We start from the raw sequence: 18,419 nt of genomic DNA, 5'->3' as shown, positions 1-18,419 counted from the left end.
TTCAGTAAGTTAGTTTCACTTAGTCTCAGATGCCCGTTAGTCATTAATAGACCATTAGCCTGATCCTATTAGCTATCGGTGAATCCATCTTGTTTTCCCCACGTTTTTGTCTCTTTTCTAAGGTGCCCAGCTCTTAAAGGTAAGGTAGTCGTATTCTTTCTCACTTACGCCTTGAGTTCTCATTGCTGCCGGTTCCTGCTTTGTTTTGGGGAGCTGTCCAAGGAGGCACCTGGACGTGGACATAAATGTGGCCCTTCCTCAGGAGGGAAGTCCGCTCCGCTTTCCAGGAGAAACGGCCTTGCCAGTGGGAGTGACCTCGGTGACCCCAGCTGAGCCGTTCACCCGTCGCTTTCTCCTGCCTCCCTAGCAGGTGAATCAGGCCTGCCATCTGCTTGCTCCTCTGTGGAGGTCTGTCTTCACGTGCAGGATGAACGCAGTCCGGTGGATGTGTACAGGATTGTGGTTTTGTTCCTGTTGGTGTAGAACTTGTCCTCGTGTGGCAGAGGGCCCCAGTCTGAGTGCCGGTGCACGCTAACCTGCTCTAACAGAAGGAACGCTTCTGTGTCGCCTTCTGCAGCCAGCCCGTCCTCATCCTGGAGCTCGGGACTGGCCAACGGTAGACGTTTGAATCAATTAAAAAAAAAATCATCCCTGTTGACGATGCGTCATATGGGTGTCCTGTTCCAGCCCCACACTGCTGGACATTACGAAGGTGAATTTCTGCGCCTTCCAGAGAAGTGGACAGACCTTGCTTGGTTGTGTTTGTCAACACTTCACGCTGAATCAGGGAAATCTTTGTAATTCACTTCAGAATTTTGTAGTGCCGGTGATAAAATTCGGAGTTCGCTGGGCTACAAAACGGTGTGTTTTTCTGGAAAAAAGAATTTCTCTTTATGGACTGAGGGGATACAATTTTTGCTCAGGGTGTGGTGCTGTTGTTTCAGACCTTCCTACATGGAGTGTGTTGCTTTGCCTACAGTAACATACTGGGGTTGCTTTTGGAATCGGTTTTTGGACGTTATGTGTATCTTGGGGCATTGATGACTTATTTCTGTGCCGGAGGTTCTGCACTTCATAATACGCCTGGAAAACTGCTCAGCTGCGGTTTGGATTGTTTTCAAGCTGTTTTTCATAAGGGCAGATTTTACATATATTTCTTCTCTTAATGGTTACTGGCAATAAATTGTCAACTAGAAATTGTGCTGAGGAATTGGTGGGTTTTTTGTTCCAAATGATTTGTGCTCTGGCCTATGCTACGAGAAAACTGTCAAAATTTGAATGGCACACTTCGTTAAAGGAGAAAATAATTGCAGAGGGAAATGTAGAGGGGCTGCTGGTATAGTAATTGGTACTGTTTTGATCATATTCTTTTAAAGATTGACCAGACTACAGAAATCTTATGGACTATAGGAAGTTGGTGCAGTGCATTTCCAAAGGAGAAGGGATTAAAATAAGCTCTGTGGCCTAGAATAAAAGCAAACCAAGTATCTTAAGATGGGTTCACTCTTGCCTTGTGTACAGCGTGTGTGACGTTCCAGAGGGACAGCACCTCACATGGAATGATTCCTGAAAATCAGATTTCCATCCCTTTTTTGAAAAGTCCTGCCCATGAATTTGTTTACTTGAGATCAAAGAGGAGATCTCAAGGTTTTGAAAAACGTCCTGAGGTTTATCACATTTCTGCTTCCCCCACCTTTCCAAAGTGTCTGCAGTATTAATGATAGTCTTGCCAACCATAGAGGCCACTGGAAAATTAAAATGCATAAATCTGAGAGAGGATCTTAAATTACCTCCATTTAGTATTGTCCGCTACCATTTGGTGTGGACGGGGTGTGTTAAAAAGCTTTTCAAGCAACACAACCTCAGATGAATCATTGTTCCGTTATTCACATATTTTCTGTTTTGTTTCCTTTGCGGAAAAAATAACCTTCCCTTGTGCAGAAGAGTTTTTTTTATACGCGTATTTCTATACCACCAAATGCTGAGGGGAAAAAAAGGATGGTACCACAACTGTTAGATAAGGCACTGGACGATTTCTCTACATTTTCCTTTTTAATGTGTTTGGGTGTTCTGCCCGTGACGTCGTAGGATATTTTGTTTTTCTTTTTTCTTTAATTCCGATATTTTAAAGTGGGTCTTTAACAGTCAAGACCTAAATGACCTAAATGGACAGCTTTTGTTTTTGCTGAGGGAGGTGTTGTAGAGCTGTGTGTCACGGAGGTGCTGTGCAGACCTGCCGAAGCACTGCCCTGCCATCTCTCTCCCTCTCCCTCTGTCTTGGTCGTTCTCTGTTCTGGGTGGGTTGGTGTGCACAAGCTCATTTTTCAGACTGAGGGCGTGGTGCACGTTTGGAGTTCAAGAATCTCAAGGTTTGAAAACCGTGCTCTTTTCTCCTCTCGACATGAGAAGACTTGTTTTGTGTAATGGCCACCATGCTGGTGGAGGCTGCTGTTTATACTGTACATGCATGCAATATATTTTTGTATTCAGAATCATGCAGTGCTTTGGTTTGCTTTGTCATTGCCTAACTTTGATATAAATCAACCAGACCTTTTACAGTTTTGAAGTAAATCAAGTACAAAAACACTCCCATTTTCTGTAGGCTTTTAGGAAAGAATTAGACACATCCAGTCTCTGAAAGGAGACTCCCTATTCCTATTGCCTGTGTAAAGGCTTGTGTGATAGTTTGTGTGCAGTGGTTTAAGGTTTATACTTGTACCCTTTTTCCAGGAGCTGTTGGAACACCTTTCACAATGATGTTGACCCAGGATAAAGCCGGTATTCTGATTAATCCTGAATTCCTGTCTTGCAGGTGAGAAGGGAACTATGAGTCATGGCTCGATAGTGGACGGGAAGTTCGAGGGCTTCATCCAGACTCATCAAGGCACTTTCTACGTGGAGCCCTCTGAGAGATACATTAAGGACAATGCAGTGCCTTTTCACTCCGTCATCTACCACGAAGATGATATCGGTGAGCCTCTCCACCTCATTCTTTACCTTTCCCAGAGCCAAGCAGGTCTATTTTTCAGTTTTGCTTCGCTCTTCCTCTTCCCGAGACATCACAGATTTTCTGCAGCGGCTGAGGGCTCTGCTCTGCAGCCAGGACTTGTCAGCAGTTCCCCCAGAGCAGGCGTGTCCAGTTCTGGTCCTGGAAGGCCCAGGGGTGTGTCTGCCAGTTATCAATGTCTCTTTTAAAACCGCAGTGTCTGAAGAGCTGGAGAAGCTACTCAGTTGGTTCTGTTAAGCCAGCAACCAGTTGGTTCAGCTTGTTATAAAATCTGCAGTCACACCTGGACTGGACACCCCTGCACTAAAGGGAGGGCAGAGTCTGTCAGCTGACCATGCTACACTCAGAAGATGGAGTAGCTGCCCATTTGAGGCTAACACCTACGGTGTACCTTCATGTTCCAAGGGCATGTTATTTCTGCATTTGTCCTGTTTTATTTCTTATGTGTGTTTTTTAAAATATGTGAATAAAGGTCCCCTTTTGTTTTAGACTTCTCACAGTAATGTGTAAAAAAAAATGCACCGTAATCTCCCCACCCCCACCCCCTTAGTGCTCTGTAGCAATTGGGATGGACCAGGGAGAAGGGTTTCTCTCTCTACAACTCAAAAGCTTTTCTTGCCAAGGGGCTGCAGCAGTCTATGTAAAAATATGGACAGGACTGCAGGCCTGATTTTTGTGCTTAGACATGGAGCGAATGTTTCGGTGCCAGCTGGACTGCGTGCCCGGCTGGTGCTTTCTGGATTCCTTCCGACAGGTGGGCGACGGTACAGGGGTCTCAGTCATTGGCTGGCAAAGCAGGCTGGTGCTGGGCAGGTGATTCAGCCTGTGAGGGCGAGGCGGGGCAGAGAGAGCCGGATGTGATGCAGATATCTGCCTCTCTTTCACACGTCGCAGGGCCACCTCGGTTGTTCTCCCTTCCCCCCCCCCCCCTTTTAAAAGCTGCTTTTTAGGAAAAGGCAGCGGAATCGAATTGTTTAAAGTTTGATTAGCCAGCAGCATGAAATTAAGGTACCAGACACTGCTCCTAAATATAAACCTTGATGGAAATGCTATCGGTTTAATTGCAGCTGTCATCGGCTAGCAGAGGGATGAGTCATCTTGTCATCTTCTGTTCGCCACCTCTACAGCACAATGCCAGTTGTTTAAGCAGTTTTCATGCCTCTTTTTTTTTTATTCCAGCAGAATTAGGGTTTTTTTGTGCAAGTGCGGTCGTTATCTGCTCCAACACGGGTTGCAATGATGGGGGTTGGCACGCTTGGCTTCTCCATGTTGATGTGCTGGGACTCGGAAGACGTGGCGAGAAATCACACAGGAGGATACGGGAAAGGAGATTAAATCCCTAAATTGTTGTTTCCCCTCTGGGAGAGGAACAACACGCCTAGCCCCGACCCCTTGTTTTGCCAATGGGAGAGCATGATGACCTTGAATGGCCTAGTCTCTCCTGTAACTTGCCATGATCTGTTTTGATTTTAAGTAGCCTTTGTGTGCACACTTCTCTTTAAAGGATCACCTAAGATTTTCTGTAGCAATCTCTAGATTTACGGTGTTAACTTGTTCTGCTGTCAACACAGATGTAGAATGGTGTGACAGATCACTCATTCCTCAACCTGAACTAACAGTTAACGTCCATTAGGCGGTCTTCAAGGAGCCTCTGGAGTTTTATTCCAGCTTGAATTGATTAGTTCAGCTGCAGTCATCACGTTTTTCATTATTATTCCACTAATGTTTAAATTAGCATAGTAGAAGTACCAAACCGATACACTCAGCTACGATCATTAGAAAGTTAATCTGAATTTTAAATTACTGTGAGCAGTGATTGGTGTAATGGCATCTCTTTTTTTAAAATGCAAAAATCTCCCATTACTTTTACGACAAGATCACTTTATTGGCCATATGCAATTTTTTGTATTAGGAATTTTGTCTTTTCGCATACCCCTCCATGAGACACACAGGGAGAGAAGCTTGGGGTCAGAGCGCAGGGTCAGCCATTTATACGGCACCCCTGGAGCATTAGGATTAGGATTCCTACATGCCTACAGTCCCCGTTAGTGCTTGACTCAGGTTCGAACCCAGGATCATAGAGGTCAGTCTGCACTGGGTGGAACCCCTTTACTGGTCGAGGCTCTCGGGAGACCCCATAATCTTTTTATCACTGCGTGCAAGCATTGCTCTTCATTGACGGCACAACATGACAATATTGATCATTGCCTCAATGACACTGGTTTGACACTATTTTCAGCATAGACCTGAACTGTGAAAGTGTTTCTTTTTCTGGTGCCATATACCAAATGGTACATTTGGCACATTTTGTCTGAACAATCTTTATAAAGTAAAGCAGCTGAAAGATTATCTCAGATGTATAACTGGCAATTACTGACAAGCTGTAAAAGGAAAGGCTAGGAAAATGGAGTAGTGCACCGGACAGGAATTTGTTTTTCAAGCTAAGGTCCAATAGTGAGCATCAACTTGTCTCAGAAAATGAAACATTCCTGCGGTACTATTCGGCTCACAGTGAAGCAGTAGCAGATGAAATACAAAGTGAGTAAACATACCAAAATGTTCAAGGATTTAAATGTTCCAGAAGTACTGCATTTAAGTAGCAGGGGTGTACATTATAGATCTGCAGTAGGTGGCTCCAAACATGACAAAGGAACCCACTTGGCATGTCAGTTTCACAGTGGTTCATCATGCTGTTCTCTCTGGGGGGAAAAAAATGGAAGTTTGATCCTGTTTGTGTCTTGGACTACAATTGACAAATTCCTTTAGTGATTTAAACAGCATTACGTTCAATCAAACACATTATTTCATGTGCCCCACACCCCTTCCCACCACCAAAAGATGTGGTTTGTCTGAATCACCTAATATAAGCATTTAAGTTGGCGCAGTAGCAGTTAAAGAAAGACTTACAACCTATAAACAAAAAAAGTGTGCCAACTCGCTTTGTTTACGCTCAAGCTTTCAGTTGAGCTTCATGAAGTCCACAGCACTGCCCCCTAGGGCAGTGGTTCTCAAACTTTTTGGACCAAGTACCACCCCTGATCAAACCAATGCATCCCAAGTACCACCTACAAGTCATCTTCTCCTAGGAACCACAGAAAATCTCAATGACCAACATGATTGTGCATGTGCAAACACTCACACACACATTTAATAAATAGCACTGAGCACTTTCCATTCCAGTGAGAGGGGTGAGCCTGTTTAGTTGAGCAAAGTCTTGCAATGTTGGGGACGAGGGCAGTGAGCTTCAAATGCAGATCAGGCTCAGCATCCATTTTGTTGCGGTATTTGGTATTGATTGCAAAAAAAAGTCGACGCCAGAAGGGAGCAGAATCTTGCTTCGGGCCTGTCATGCTGTTGCATTGGGGATGGAACAACAATGAAAGCCCATCTTTAATGTCTAGTCCAAACGTGTTGCTCTTCGTCAGCACAGTCTGCGTGCGGTTATTTTAGTCTGAAGTGGGTAAAGCGGTATGTAAAGAGATATTTGGCCTAAGATGGTAATTATTTAACAAAAAAATTAATGAAAAATTTCTGAATTAATTCCTTTCTAATAAAAGTCAGACAGTCTCTAGTTATAGTCGCTCTCATTAAGCTGCTCTTCTGGCAGAAGTCACTGACGTCGTTGTTTTGAGTGCAACCGGGCTTGCTCCTTTTTCGTTTCGTTCTTCATCCTCCCTCAAGGGATGCGAAGGCGAGTCTCCCTCGGGTCGCCTTGGCATTCGGACCCGCGCTCACGGTGGCACGCGCTGGCTCTGCCCCGTGCTGGGGGGGGGGGGGGGGGGGTTGTGGTTTCATGGACGCGCCACGCTTCCAGTCTGGCCCTGCGTAGTGGCAGCGGCCTGACACATGGAGTCTTTCGCGAAAGCGGGAATGGCAATCGCATTCTTTTGCGTGAAAAAAAACCCTCCGCGTCCCGCAAGGCTCTGCCCGCGGGCGAGCCTGGGGACAGCAGGTGTCTGAGCATGGCGGGGATGAATAAGGGTTCCCTGAGCTAATAGGTGTTCCCTACTGGAAGATTTGTTAGCTTGCGTGGCCAGGACCAGCTCCATGTGTTCGTAGGACCTAGGCACTTTCACTCCGAAATGTGCAAAAAGAGGGGTGATTGCCAGTTGAACTGCATCGATTGACATGATGCACTTTAAACTATTCTGGTGCTAAACCACGTGATGGATGGAGCGAGTCGAGCGACCATCACTTCGATACTTCTGGTTTCTAGAACAGCCGCTGGAGAGCGCACGATTATTGACTTGGAGCACCTGGAGTCAATGGCAAGCGTGTTGTTTCAGCTTGTTTTTCGTTAGTCACTCGTGTTTCCCTCCTTCGTAGGCCCTAGGCACTGTGTGTGGCCCTGGAGGGCAGGGCTACTGCCTTTCGTCTGTGACGAGCTCCCGACACTCATCGGCGTCCGGCACGTTCGCTGGCACAGATACTGAGGGGCTTCTGTCTGATGTCTGGTAAATGGGGGTGGGAAGGGGTCTAAGACCCCCAAAACACCCGCTTTCCCCAGAGCTGTGGGGAAGAGTCTTTGCTGGAGCGGCGCCTCCTGTCGGTGGATGAGCCTGGGGGACAGGAAAGGGTCTCCACGTGAATCCCTGCGGTTATGGAGTCTAGCTATCCCGGTCACATTCCAGACAGGAAGAGACGCTGTAGTGGCAGTGGGGAGCTCAGTGGAAAACAAACCAGCCTTATTCAGATGTTGAAGTTATTTGCTTACCCTTCCAGTTGGCTAGGTTGATTCCGGATTTTCATTTTTCAGTATGATAAAGAGAGTGAGATGTAATTATTGGCTTCTTAGTATGAAGCAAATAACACTGTACCACACGGGCACAGCACAGAGGAGTGCTGGGAAGCCAGCGGGCCCTGTGCCTCAGAGGAGACTTCACTCTGGCATAACATGACCACAGACGATCAGTGTCAATCGCTCCATAGCGCCCCCTTGTGGCGTAAAAGGGAAACACTGCGCTTTACATCTTGAGATATAACTTCAGTGTCCATCCAAAAAGATGGAAGTTTCTTTGGCATCACCCTACAAAACTACAAAAAACAACACTCAACATAAATAAAAAAACAAACAATAGTGTTTATGTAAATAAAGTGTTCCAGTTAAGAGCACAATAATAGAAATCAGAAATAATTAAAACAATAGTTCACCATTGCAACATAAATATCTTTGCTTCATGCTTTAATAGTTCTTCATAATTAGCTATATAGGATCTATACTGGGGAAAATCGCCCCCAGTGCTCACTGTAACATCCCTTGGTGTCTGCTAGGTTTCGCTGAAATATAGGAAAGCTTTCTTACTCTCAACAAGAGAATTGTCTGACACGACAGTTTTAAAGATCTTTTTTTCAGGACCAGCTCCAGACAAACAGATGTGTTTAGTCTTTGAAGTAATCTTAGCTAAATTTAACTGTGTGTAACAAAATTACCGTTTCAGAATGCAATTTACACGAGATTTTAATTTTGGAATGCCACTGTGTTTACTGAAGCACAAGTCTCTTGAATTGAAAGGCAAAATGACTGAAAGTAAAAGGCACTGAGGTTTTGAACAGGCCCCCACACTTTTTAAACTTTTCATTTGCAACAGGCTACGATTTGCATCTCAATGAGATGGCATTCAGTGTGGGGACAAAGGGGCTTTTTTGTTGAAATGGAGAATATATTGTCAGCGATTAGTAAAATGCCATCGCGCTCCGTATCCAATCAATGTGGTGACCAGCACTGGGCAGTCTCCCATTAGTGACTTTCAAACAAGCGAAAAATAAAAGAGACAACAGCTGTTTCACAAACGCCCCCCTCCTTTCTGACGAGCGAGAAGTTATGTGATGACTCATCAGCTCAAGCAGTTAATGTAAATTAGCTACAGTAATTGATTAAGGATTGCTCTATGTTAGCAAGCTGTTCAGCCTCGGCTTTAGTCAAAGCTGCCTGTGACAATAAAAGTGCTGGCTTGTACTGTGGTTTTGCACAGGAATTTATATAGACACATCTTCATTATTTGGTTGGCTAAACGTATACAAAATAGCACCCAGGAATAAGAGTTGACATTCTGTACTTTTATAATAATAATAATAAAAAAGTTTATTTTATATAGGACTTTTAAGGGTGGCTTCTCAAAGCGCTTTACAGGATGACAACAATAAATAAGAATACACAAGATAAAACCCAATTACAATATATAGAGGAGACTGTGGATGGTGGTACAAAGAAAAGCAGAGAGGTGAAGAATGGAACCAGTTAAGTAACTGGTTGCCTTTTGCCTTTTTTTCCTGAAAATGTCAATAGTACTTATCGTAAAAAAATGACAAATCTCACTTCATCGACCAATTACCTACACTTTTCACTGTATATGTTTTTTTATGTGTTAAACCTGTGAAGGTGGTGCACATAACTGCATCTTGTTGAATTTCTTGATAAAAGGGCAGGGAGGAAATCTGTATTTCATGATATCCTTGGAAGGCAGCATAGTGGCGCAGTGGTTAGCATGGCTGCCTCGCACTGCTGGGGCCCTGGGTTCAATTCTGGACTCGGGGAGCTGTCTGTGTGGAGTTTGTATGTTCTCCCCACGTTAGTGTGGGTTTTCGCTGGGCGTTCCAGTTTCCTCCAGCCAGTTCATAGATGCACTGGTAGATTTTAGGAAAATTGGTCCTTGGTAAAGAGTGTGCATCTGTGTCTGTGTGTGCCCTGTGATGGACTGGCGTCCCATCCAAAGTGTACCACACCTGGGATAGGCTCTGGTTCCACACCAACCCTCAGTTGGAAGGATGGCAATACCTTTGGTAAGCAGCTCGAGTCAGTTTTAAGTACATGGGTCCCTCCATCTTCCCTGCCCCACTCACTGGTGATGAAAAGCCATGAATACTGTTTCCCTCTGCAGGTGCGTTTGGGATGTAAAAAATCAGTAGATCAGACAAATCTTCCATAGGGTGGGCATTTTCTTATAAGAGAGAGAGAGAGAGATCACTTTATTGCCCATATACAGTATCTTGTATTAGGAATTTGTCTTTCACATACCCCAACTTGCTCTCCATGAGACACACAGACAGGAAGAGAAGCGTGGGGTCAGAGCGCAGGGTCAGCCATTTATACTGTGCCCCTGGAGCAGTTGGGGTTAAGGGCCTTGCTCAGGGCCCCTATGGAGTAGGATTCCTCTGCCGGCTGAGGGATATGAACCGGCAACCTTCCAGGTGCAGGTCCTTCGCCACAAAGCCACCGCACCAAGCAGAACCAGTGGTGGACAAGCTTAATTCTGAAAGACGGGAGCACTTGCAAGCCGACGAGATTAAGACATACAGTCCTGGGATACTGGAGGTAGATATAGCTCTAAACTAGTGCAGGAAAGATAGGACTGTTGCCATGAAAGTGTTTACCGTCAGAGTTTTCTTCTAATTGAAATCCTGGTTTCTGGTGTGCCACAGCACCAGATCTCAGGATCTCCGCTTTCAAAGTGGACAGGAGGCGCTGCCAGCGAAGGAAAGTTACACGCTCAGTGGATTGGTTTTTTTCCCCTGTGCCTTCAAGCACCTGGACAAGCTTTCTATTTGCATTGAACTGAGCTGTGTTTGTGTGTGTTTGTGTGCATTTACCTTTTTGGATTCATCAAACAGGGTCATGAGAAAAATACCATTCTCTCCTCCTCTGGGAGCAAGGATAATGTTGACTGTCTCGGGGTTCTCATTAGCTGTGGCCTTACGGAGTCTCTTTACGAGATGCAGCTCAATTACATCCTAATGGAAGCAAACAAAGTGAGTAGGAGTCGAGATTCGCGGGATTTTCAATCTTTAATATGTAAACGGGAGGGTGGCACTGTGGCACAGTGGTTAGCATTGCAGATTCCCAGCGCTTGGGCCCTGGGTTGAATTTCTAGGGTGCTATCAGTGTGGAGTTTGTATGTTCTCCATGTGTTCTAGTGGGTTTCCTTAGGGTGCTCTAGTCTGTTCCCACAGTCCAAGGACACGTTGGTAGGTTAATTGTCTTCAGTAAAAACTGGCCTGGGTGTGAGTGTGTCTCTGCGTGTCCTGGATTGGTGTCTCATCCAGGGGGTATCCTGCCTTGTGCCTGTTGCTTAGCCTCTGGCACCCCCCTGTGAGCCTGTATTGGATAAATCAGTTATCCAAACAGTTAGAAAATTGATAAATGATTGTTAATTGAGAATAAGCATGTACAGATTTTTAAAACTAGATCTACTAGATCTACTGCTGGTATTCAGTAGAGAGTCCCCATCCGTTCTTATGATATCTGTCTGATCACCTTACTCATAGCAGGCTCACCCTTAATTCTTTTGTTGTTTGAGACTGAGAGGGGAGATGAAAAAGCTGTGAGATTTACCCAAACGCTCGGCAGCTCATTTGCTAATTATGTATAAATAATTGGAACATCTGTGCCTGCTGTTAAGGTAAAATATCGATGTCATCACATACTTGGAAATGCCTGCGTTTTTAAATTTCCAGAGCCATGTTCAGCTTGTGCTGAGACATTAAGCCGCATTTTTTTTTACCATTTTGGAACCATGAAGTCTGCGGAATGGAAAGTTTTAAGCATAACCACTCGGCTCTGTAAGCAGAATCATTTTACGGTTCATTTTAAGCAGAATCCTGGTTCATTTTCTTGTTTTTGTAGGGCAAGTGTTTTGTAAGGAAAGTGCTGCCATAAAGATATTTAAATGAGCATGTCCTAGATAAACTAGTTTTTCGGCCTATCTCACCCAGTGATGATCTGAGCCCTGGTCTTCTCACCAGGGAAGCAGAAATCCGGGCCGGAGGGGAGATTGTGGAAGGCATGTGGGGATCAGCTTCAGGTTTTGTCATTTCATCCCGGCTGGCCTCACCCCACTGGAGTGAGGCGCTCAGTGTCCTTGGCTCAGTCCCCACATGTGGTAACCCTGCAGAGAAGCACAGAAACTTTCCTCCCGTCAGACAAGGGTAGGACTACTGTTTACCAGTGGGAATTCGGATAAACTGGAAAATATGAGTTCCTGGGATTGGCCCCTTGCTGCTTTCATCATTCCTGCAGTTGTTTTGGTATTGAAGCAGTGGGTTGACTTTGTCCACACGCTCTTGGTGCGATGTTTAATTCAGACCAAGGTGCTTCTGCCTGAAGAGGGAAAGATCTGGTGTTATTAGACATAGTGTCAAAAAAGATGGCATATCTTTGATATTTCTTTATCAAGTCTCGATGCTTTGCATTTTTAAGCCTACATATGCTGAACTGAAAGCATTGTGGAAAACTCGTAAGTATACTGTGAAAGACTTGATAATGCTAGGTAGTTAATTTCCCCCCTTTTATCCTATTTTTAATTCTCTGTGACTTACAGTAGGTACCACAGCAGTTTCATTGTCTGGTAGCCAAGTCTGTAGGGACACATGAAGGTCTCGTATGGGAATATTATCGTTCAGTTAACCAGTTTTTTTGTTGTGCGTGTTCACACAGAAACAGAAAGAAACCTGAGTTACAGTTTCCTCGCAGGTCGCTGTGGATTAGAGAAATTAGCAGTGTCAGCCGAGTGCAGCTATAAGCACCTGCCTTTTTGTTCTGCCAGGTTAAAGAGGATAAAAAATCATCACATCTTGCTTTAAAAGCCATTGCATGAGAAGGTAACGAATCAATTTCAGGTGCGGGCTTTAGAAGTTAATAAGATTTTGTTGAAGCCATCTTGCTTCTTGGTAAAGGCACATATTAGTTTTTGGGTATAGAGAATTTACTTTAAAGAAAAAAAAGCAAAGAGAAGATGAGAAAAAGTTAAAATATGGAGCCACACGTTTAATTATGCAAACTGATGAAAACTCACGGAATCTCAGCAAATTGCCACTCATAGTATCATCTGTATAACACTGTCCATTAATATTTTTTGCAAAAGTTGAGTAGAAGGATGAACCCCAGCTCTCTTCAGTTGCGTGCTTACTGCGGTACACATGCAGAACTTCAGACTCTGTCCTGGCGTTCCTCTAATCGCCCGCAACCTAGACGGTTCGACCAAGGTGATACGGTGTGTGTACAAGCATTATGTTTTTATCTGGATCTCCTAAGAGGCCACAGGGCCCTTGAAGGTCTTATTTGCTGGATGTCACTGTCATGTACTTGAGGGGTGCGTTTTACGTACAAGACCCATCAACGCCCAGATCCGCCCAAACACCCATCTTCACACATCCACATTTAAATCGCTGAAAGATGCGCAGCTGTTTTCTCAGTCTGAGCTCTCTACCGTGACCAGAGCTGCCAGGCTGTGTCCCTCCTTGTACTAGATTTTCATTTTTCTCCAGCCTAGCCTGGCTACCGCACTTTAAAGAAACACGGCAACTATTTATTTCATATAGTGAGTCTAGATTCTGAAGCTCCGAGACATGGCCTCTTGCAGGCATTTGAGACGGCTGAACTGTTGCTATTGAACTTGGCATCGTTTAAGAAATTCTGTGGAAGGAGAAAGCAAGCTGGGAGTATAACCTTAAATCTCAGCCACATCAGGTGGAAAGTCTCCTACTCCAGTTGACTGAACATGTGAATGAATGTGTCGTCTAGTTGTCTAACCTGACGGAAATGATGTTTTGCCTTTCTGATACAGAGTATCATGATGATAATACTTCCTTTTATTGCCCAAGATGGGGGGGTTTGCCTTGCAGGCAGGTAATAGACACTACACAATACACAATGGGTTTGACACAACGTGATCCCATTAACAAATGAGGGACATATATGAATGGCGAGAAAGAAAAAATAAATGTGTGAACTAAAATATATCATCACTTGTCCAGATTAAACTCAGTTTTATTGTATTTGAATCTAGGCAGTTTAAATCAACACCCAGATGGAAGGAGCTCAAATTCACTGTGAAATGGGGTGGTCATCTGTGTTTCGCACCGCTTGTTTGACTTGGATTTCTGACAGCTGTAGCTGTTGTCCAGTAATTCAGCTTCACTATCCTGCTTAGTCTGTCTTTATTGAGGATGGTGTATAAGTTAATTGAAAAGAACTGAGAATTTGTTTCTTGTGCTGAGCATTTTAGAAATGTCTCTAGCAAATGTGATTGTGCTGTGCTTCATAGGAACACTGTTATGAGTTTATCATGGCATAGGTTTGACTGCCTTCTTTTATTAAAGCTGGCCAGCAGCCATATGACCCTGCAACTCACTACTGGCAGCCCACTTAAGCTAAGCAGGTGTGAGCCTGGTCAGTACCTGGATGTGAGACCATGTGTGTGACCAGTAGGGGGCACTCACCCAGCAATCTGTGTGGGTCCTAATGCCCCTGTATAGTGATGGGGACACTATACTGTAGTCTTGAAAAGAGTATGGGTGTTACCCTGGCCATCTGGCCAAATTTCCTATTGGCCTTTTTCAATAATCCCCATCTCTGAAGTGGCTTCATCACTCTGTTCTCCTCCCCACTGACAGCTGGTGTGTGGTGAGCGTACTGACACACTATGGGTAGATGCTGCACACTGGTGGTGGTGGAGGGGAGTCCCTATTACCTGTAAATCACTTTGAGTGGAGTGTCCAGAAAAGCACTATATAAGTGTAAGCAATTATAAATTATTAAAATGCAGGTGAACCGTCTCACTTATGCTGTGTAGACCATCAATATTTCTTTTACAAGGAATCTGTCCAAAGTGAGCAGTGAGCCTCATGTGAATCTGCTTAGCAGTGGGTTATCACAGCAGGCCCACTGCTAAATTAGCTTGTAGGAACATAAAAAGGTTACACCCAAGGGGGGGTCATTCGGCTCATCTAGCTTGTTTGGTTGCGAGTAGCTTATTGATCCAAGAATGTCATCCAGCCATTTCAGCCCGGTTGTTAGTTTCAGCAACATGGCTGGGCAGCATGTTCAAGACTCCCACAGTCCTTTCTGTAAAAAAAAGAAACTGCTCGTTTTTCTCAATTTCAGATGTACTTTAAAATCCTCGTAGTTTCTGATTTGACCTCGGGTTTCTATTTGACTATTGATTCTGAATACCACTGCGTTAAAGCCGTCAGTGCCTTTTAGGGTTTTGAGCACTGAAATCAATTCATAGTCTTCTCTGTGCAAGAACAGGATTCAGCTCCTTCAGCCCATCAGTGCAGGACATTGAGCCTGTGAATGTATCTTATTGATCTCCTCTGGAGTGATTCCATGATTTTACAGAGGAGTTACTGTTCTATGACATGGTGACCAAAATAGTATACAATTTGTAGTACTTCATGTACAGGCTAGTGCATTTTAATATTTTTAATTGATCTTTGCCTGATTTACATTCATATACTGTACTATACTGCTAACTATATATACTCATCTATACTCATCAATTTTTTTGGCTTCCTCATATTGTGTAGAAGGTGAAAATGTGTCAGTTTACCCTGTGTAAATTATTTTTTTATTATTTGACAGCGTGTTCAAGGTTTCCCATTGCATTGCTATTCATTGCGTGTCTCTGCTCTTGCCTGCATTACATGTCACCTGCCAGGTATTTGTCCACTCTTGAATTTTGTCTAAATCCTTCTGAAATTACCTCTGCAGCTCCTATAGTGTTTGCAGAGCCTCCCAGCGTCTTCTGAAAAATACACTGTTAATTAACCAGTTTAATATGTCTTGTATTTGAAGCGTTGGCGTGAGGCTCAGGAGACGATTCTGAGCCACAGGGTGTGAAAGAGCAGCACTTGCCAACTCAACTAGGGGGATATCTGGCCTCGTCGGAGGGATGCGACACGGCAGCTCTGGCAGGACGAGAGATGGGCTTCTCTCACTCCTGTTTCAAAGTGGCGCTTTCCCTCACTGAGCAGGCTCTCTCCTCTCTCTCTCTCGTAGACTACCCGCACAAGTACGGCGCCGAGGGAGGCTGCGCCGACCACACGGTCTTCGAGAGGATGAAGAAGTACCAGGCGTCCGCAGTGGAGAAGACCCCCAAGGTGAGCACCACCCCTCGGGGATCAAGGGGCCACACGTACCCAGCTGAGCGTTTTAAAATCCCCTCCGCTGAACCTGCAGGGTCTGACTCGCGGTCAGCAGCACTGCTCTTTCCACACAGACCACCGTGGTGGGGACTGCAGGTGCAGTCCTCCTCCCCGTACTAGTGAGAGCATTTCATCACTATATTATGCAGTGCTGTTCTACTGCATGTATACTCCATCTTTGCTATTATAAACACCACTTCAAGAATTATCCAAAGACAAGTTCTTAGAACAAAAATACAGCACTCGTGGCTCGTTCTGGCAGGGTTTCAAAGCTCATTGGTTATTATAAAGCAGCAAAGCAGTCGGTATGGACAATATGTGCCCTTTCCCCTTAGTCCTCTTGGTCTTGCAATGTGGTATGAGCAGAAAATGTCTGTAAGCAACAGACGGTTTTAAGATACATCACTCTTAAAAGAAATCCCTCTTTAACCCCAGACATTGGCTCACATCTGCGATCTGAGAGTTAACAGTACTTTGCGCTTTCTCTCTAGTGCATTTCTGGGTCCTGTAGTGCAGAAACCTTTTTAAATAATAAATATAATGTGCCAACAGGAAATGTCAGGATAGGTTTGCAGATCCAAAAATAATTTGTCTAATCTGTAGGAAATTTGTTTTTTTTTAATAAAAACATTCTTTGCACTTGTAGTACAAGTAGGTTTATATCAAAGAGAGGGAGGGGCAGTACTTTACTACATTCTTGGAGCTGAATATACTCTCATTGAGATTATCGGAATGCACTGTGAAACTGCGCATTTAAATATGTTTGTGATTCAAGAGGAAAAATATTTTAGCTAAAAATACTTCCAGATTTTTTTTTAAATCAGATCCTGGGACAGAATGCTTCTTGCAAGACTTGCTTCATACAGGTTGTATGTTATGTACTCAGACCTCCGAGTGGCAGAATTTCTTCCGCATATGTTCCTGGACTGAAACCACTTTCTCGCAGAATGAGGTCTCCTGCAGTAACACTATTCACAAGAGATTACAAAAAAAGCAGTTCTTAAACAAGATCTTCAAGGGGCTGATTTATAAAAAAAATCAAGGAGCACAAATTTGTGCGGGTGAGCTTCATGAACTCATCATACATCTGCTCATGCACACAGCATTACATCCAGCTTTGAGTTATATTAAAACATCTTTTTATTGTTTTTGCTTACCTCCTTGTTAAACTATCAATAGAATACACTCTTGTGCCCCAAGCTAAGCCTGTTTTAAGGTGTGTATTGTGTGCGCAAATTCTCCTGGTCTTTGTTGTGGTGTTGGTCAATACTGCTGCCACAGTGATTTAATTGTATAGAGCAAGAGCAGATGATCCCCTCTGGGTTTTCTGAGGGTGTCCATTACCATTGCAGCAGTTTGACAGATGGCCTCAGCTCTAAGCAGAAATAGGCTGGACGCTGAAGTTAACCATAAACAATGGAGAGATGATATGTCAGAAAACCTGGAAATTTTCACTTTTCTGTGTTCATCCTGGGATTTCAGGCACAAAAGTAGTGATGAAACTATCACTTCAGTCATCATTAGGTAATCAAGGCAAACACTTAAGTGCACACACAACAACCAGATGTTACAAATGATTTACTTTTCTGTATAAGGCAATAAAATTACTTTTATCTTTGATAAAAACAAAAAAAAACCCAATAGCAGGCTGTGATTAGACTGCACTGCAAATAGTATTTTCTCCTGTAGTCTTTTTCCTGAAATGCATATGTTTTTCTAAATTGTTTTCAATTTAAATCTGCGATTTGATCAGCTGATTTTTGCACCTGTGTTTAGAGGGGGAAGGAGCACTCTGTCTCCACTCACAGCAGCTGTATCACTGTCCCCCTCAATATCCACTATCATCAGGGGGTTTAGGTAGCCTACTGGGGGAAAGAAAAATCAAAATACATAATTCATTTTGCGTCTGTTAAAGGAGCTGGTGAGAGGTAGGCGTTGTGCTGATTTTAGAACTCTTTATAGTCCGATGGTGTTTGAATTTATGCCAGAAGAAGCATCAAATGTGAATAAGTGGCCTACAATATGCAGAAATGTCCAGAAAAACAAAAATTCAGGCCAGCAAGGGTTGTTGGCTTCTATGCACTGTACTACGGGAGTAACAGTTGCCTGACTGAACAAGGCAAAGGAGGCACGTTTCATAATGAGGCTTTTTATGGCTTTTAAAACGAGTCATTTCGTACGTGAACTCACGGACTTGTCCATGTTCCCTGGGGTGCCCTTGTAGGATGACCACATTGAGGAGGAGGAGGAGGAGCAATCCAGTGGACCTGTCCTCCTGAGGTCACGCAGAGCTGCCGGGGCAGACAAGAACACCTGCCAGCTGTTCATCCAGACTGACCACCTCTTTTACAAGTACTACGGCACCCGCGAAGCTGTGATCGCACAGGTAGGGCATACCTGTAATAGCTCAGATTTCTGTTTCAGAAGCTGTGATCGCACAGGTAATGGCACACCTGTAATCACCTGTAATAGCTCAGATTTCTGTTTCAGA

At 44.2% G+C, this 18,419-nt stretch overlaps 1 protein-coding gene across 1 annotated transcript in view; it reads left to right on the top strand.

The window, feature by feature from the left end:
- The window catches only part of adam10a (ADAM metallopeptidase domain 10a), a 94,548-nt gene that overhangs the window by 58,782 nt on the left and 17,347 nt on the right, over positions 1-18,419 (top strand). The window contains exons 4-6 of the mRNA XM_088920416.1: positions 2,813-2,971; positions 15,783-15,883; positions 18,153-18,314. Of these exons, the coding sequence (XP_088776542.1) occupies positions 2,813-2,971; positions 15,783-15,883; positions 18,153-18,314 (422 nt within the window). The remainder of the gene's footprint in view (positions 1-2,812; positions 2,972-15,782; positions 15,884-18,152; positions 18,315-18,419) is intronic.

This window comes from Atractosteus spatula, chromosome 7 (genome assembly GCF_055471065.1).
Source record: "Atractosteus spatula isolate fAtrSpa1 chromosome 7, fAtrSpa1.hap1, whole genome shotgun sequence".
NCBI lineage: Eukaryota > Metazoa > Chordata > Actinopteri > Semionotiformes > Lepisosteidae > Atractosteus > Atractosteus spatula.
Note: the sequence above shows the minus strand (reverse complement) of the source record. Positions and strands in the feature narration are given on the sequence as shown.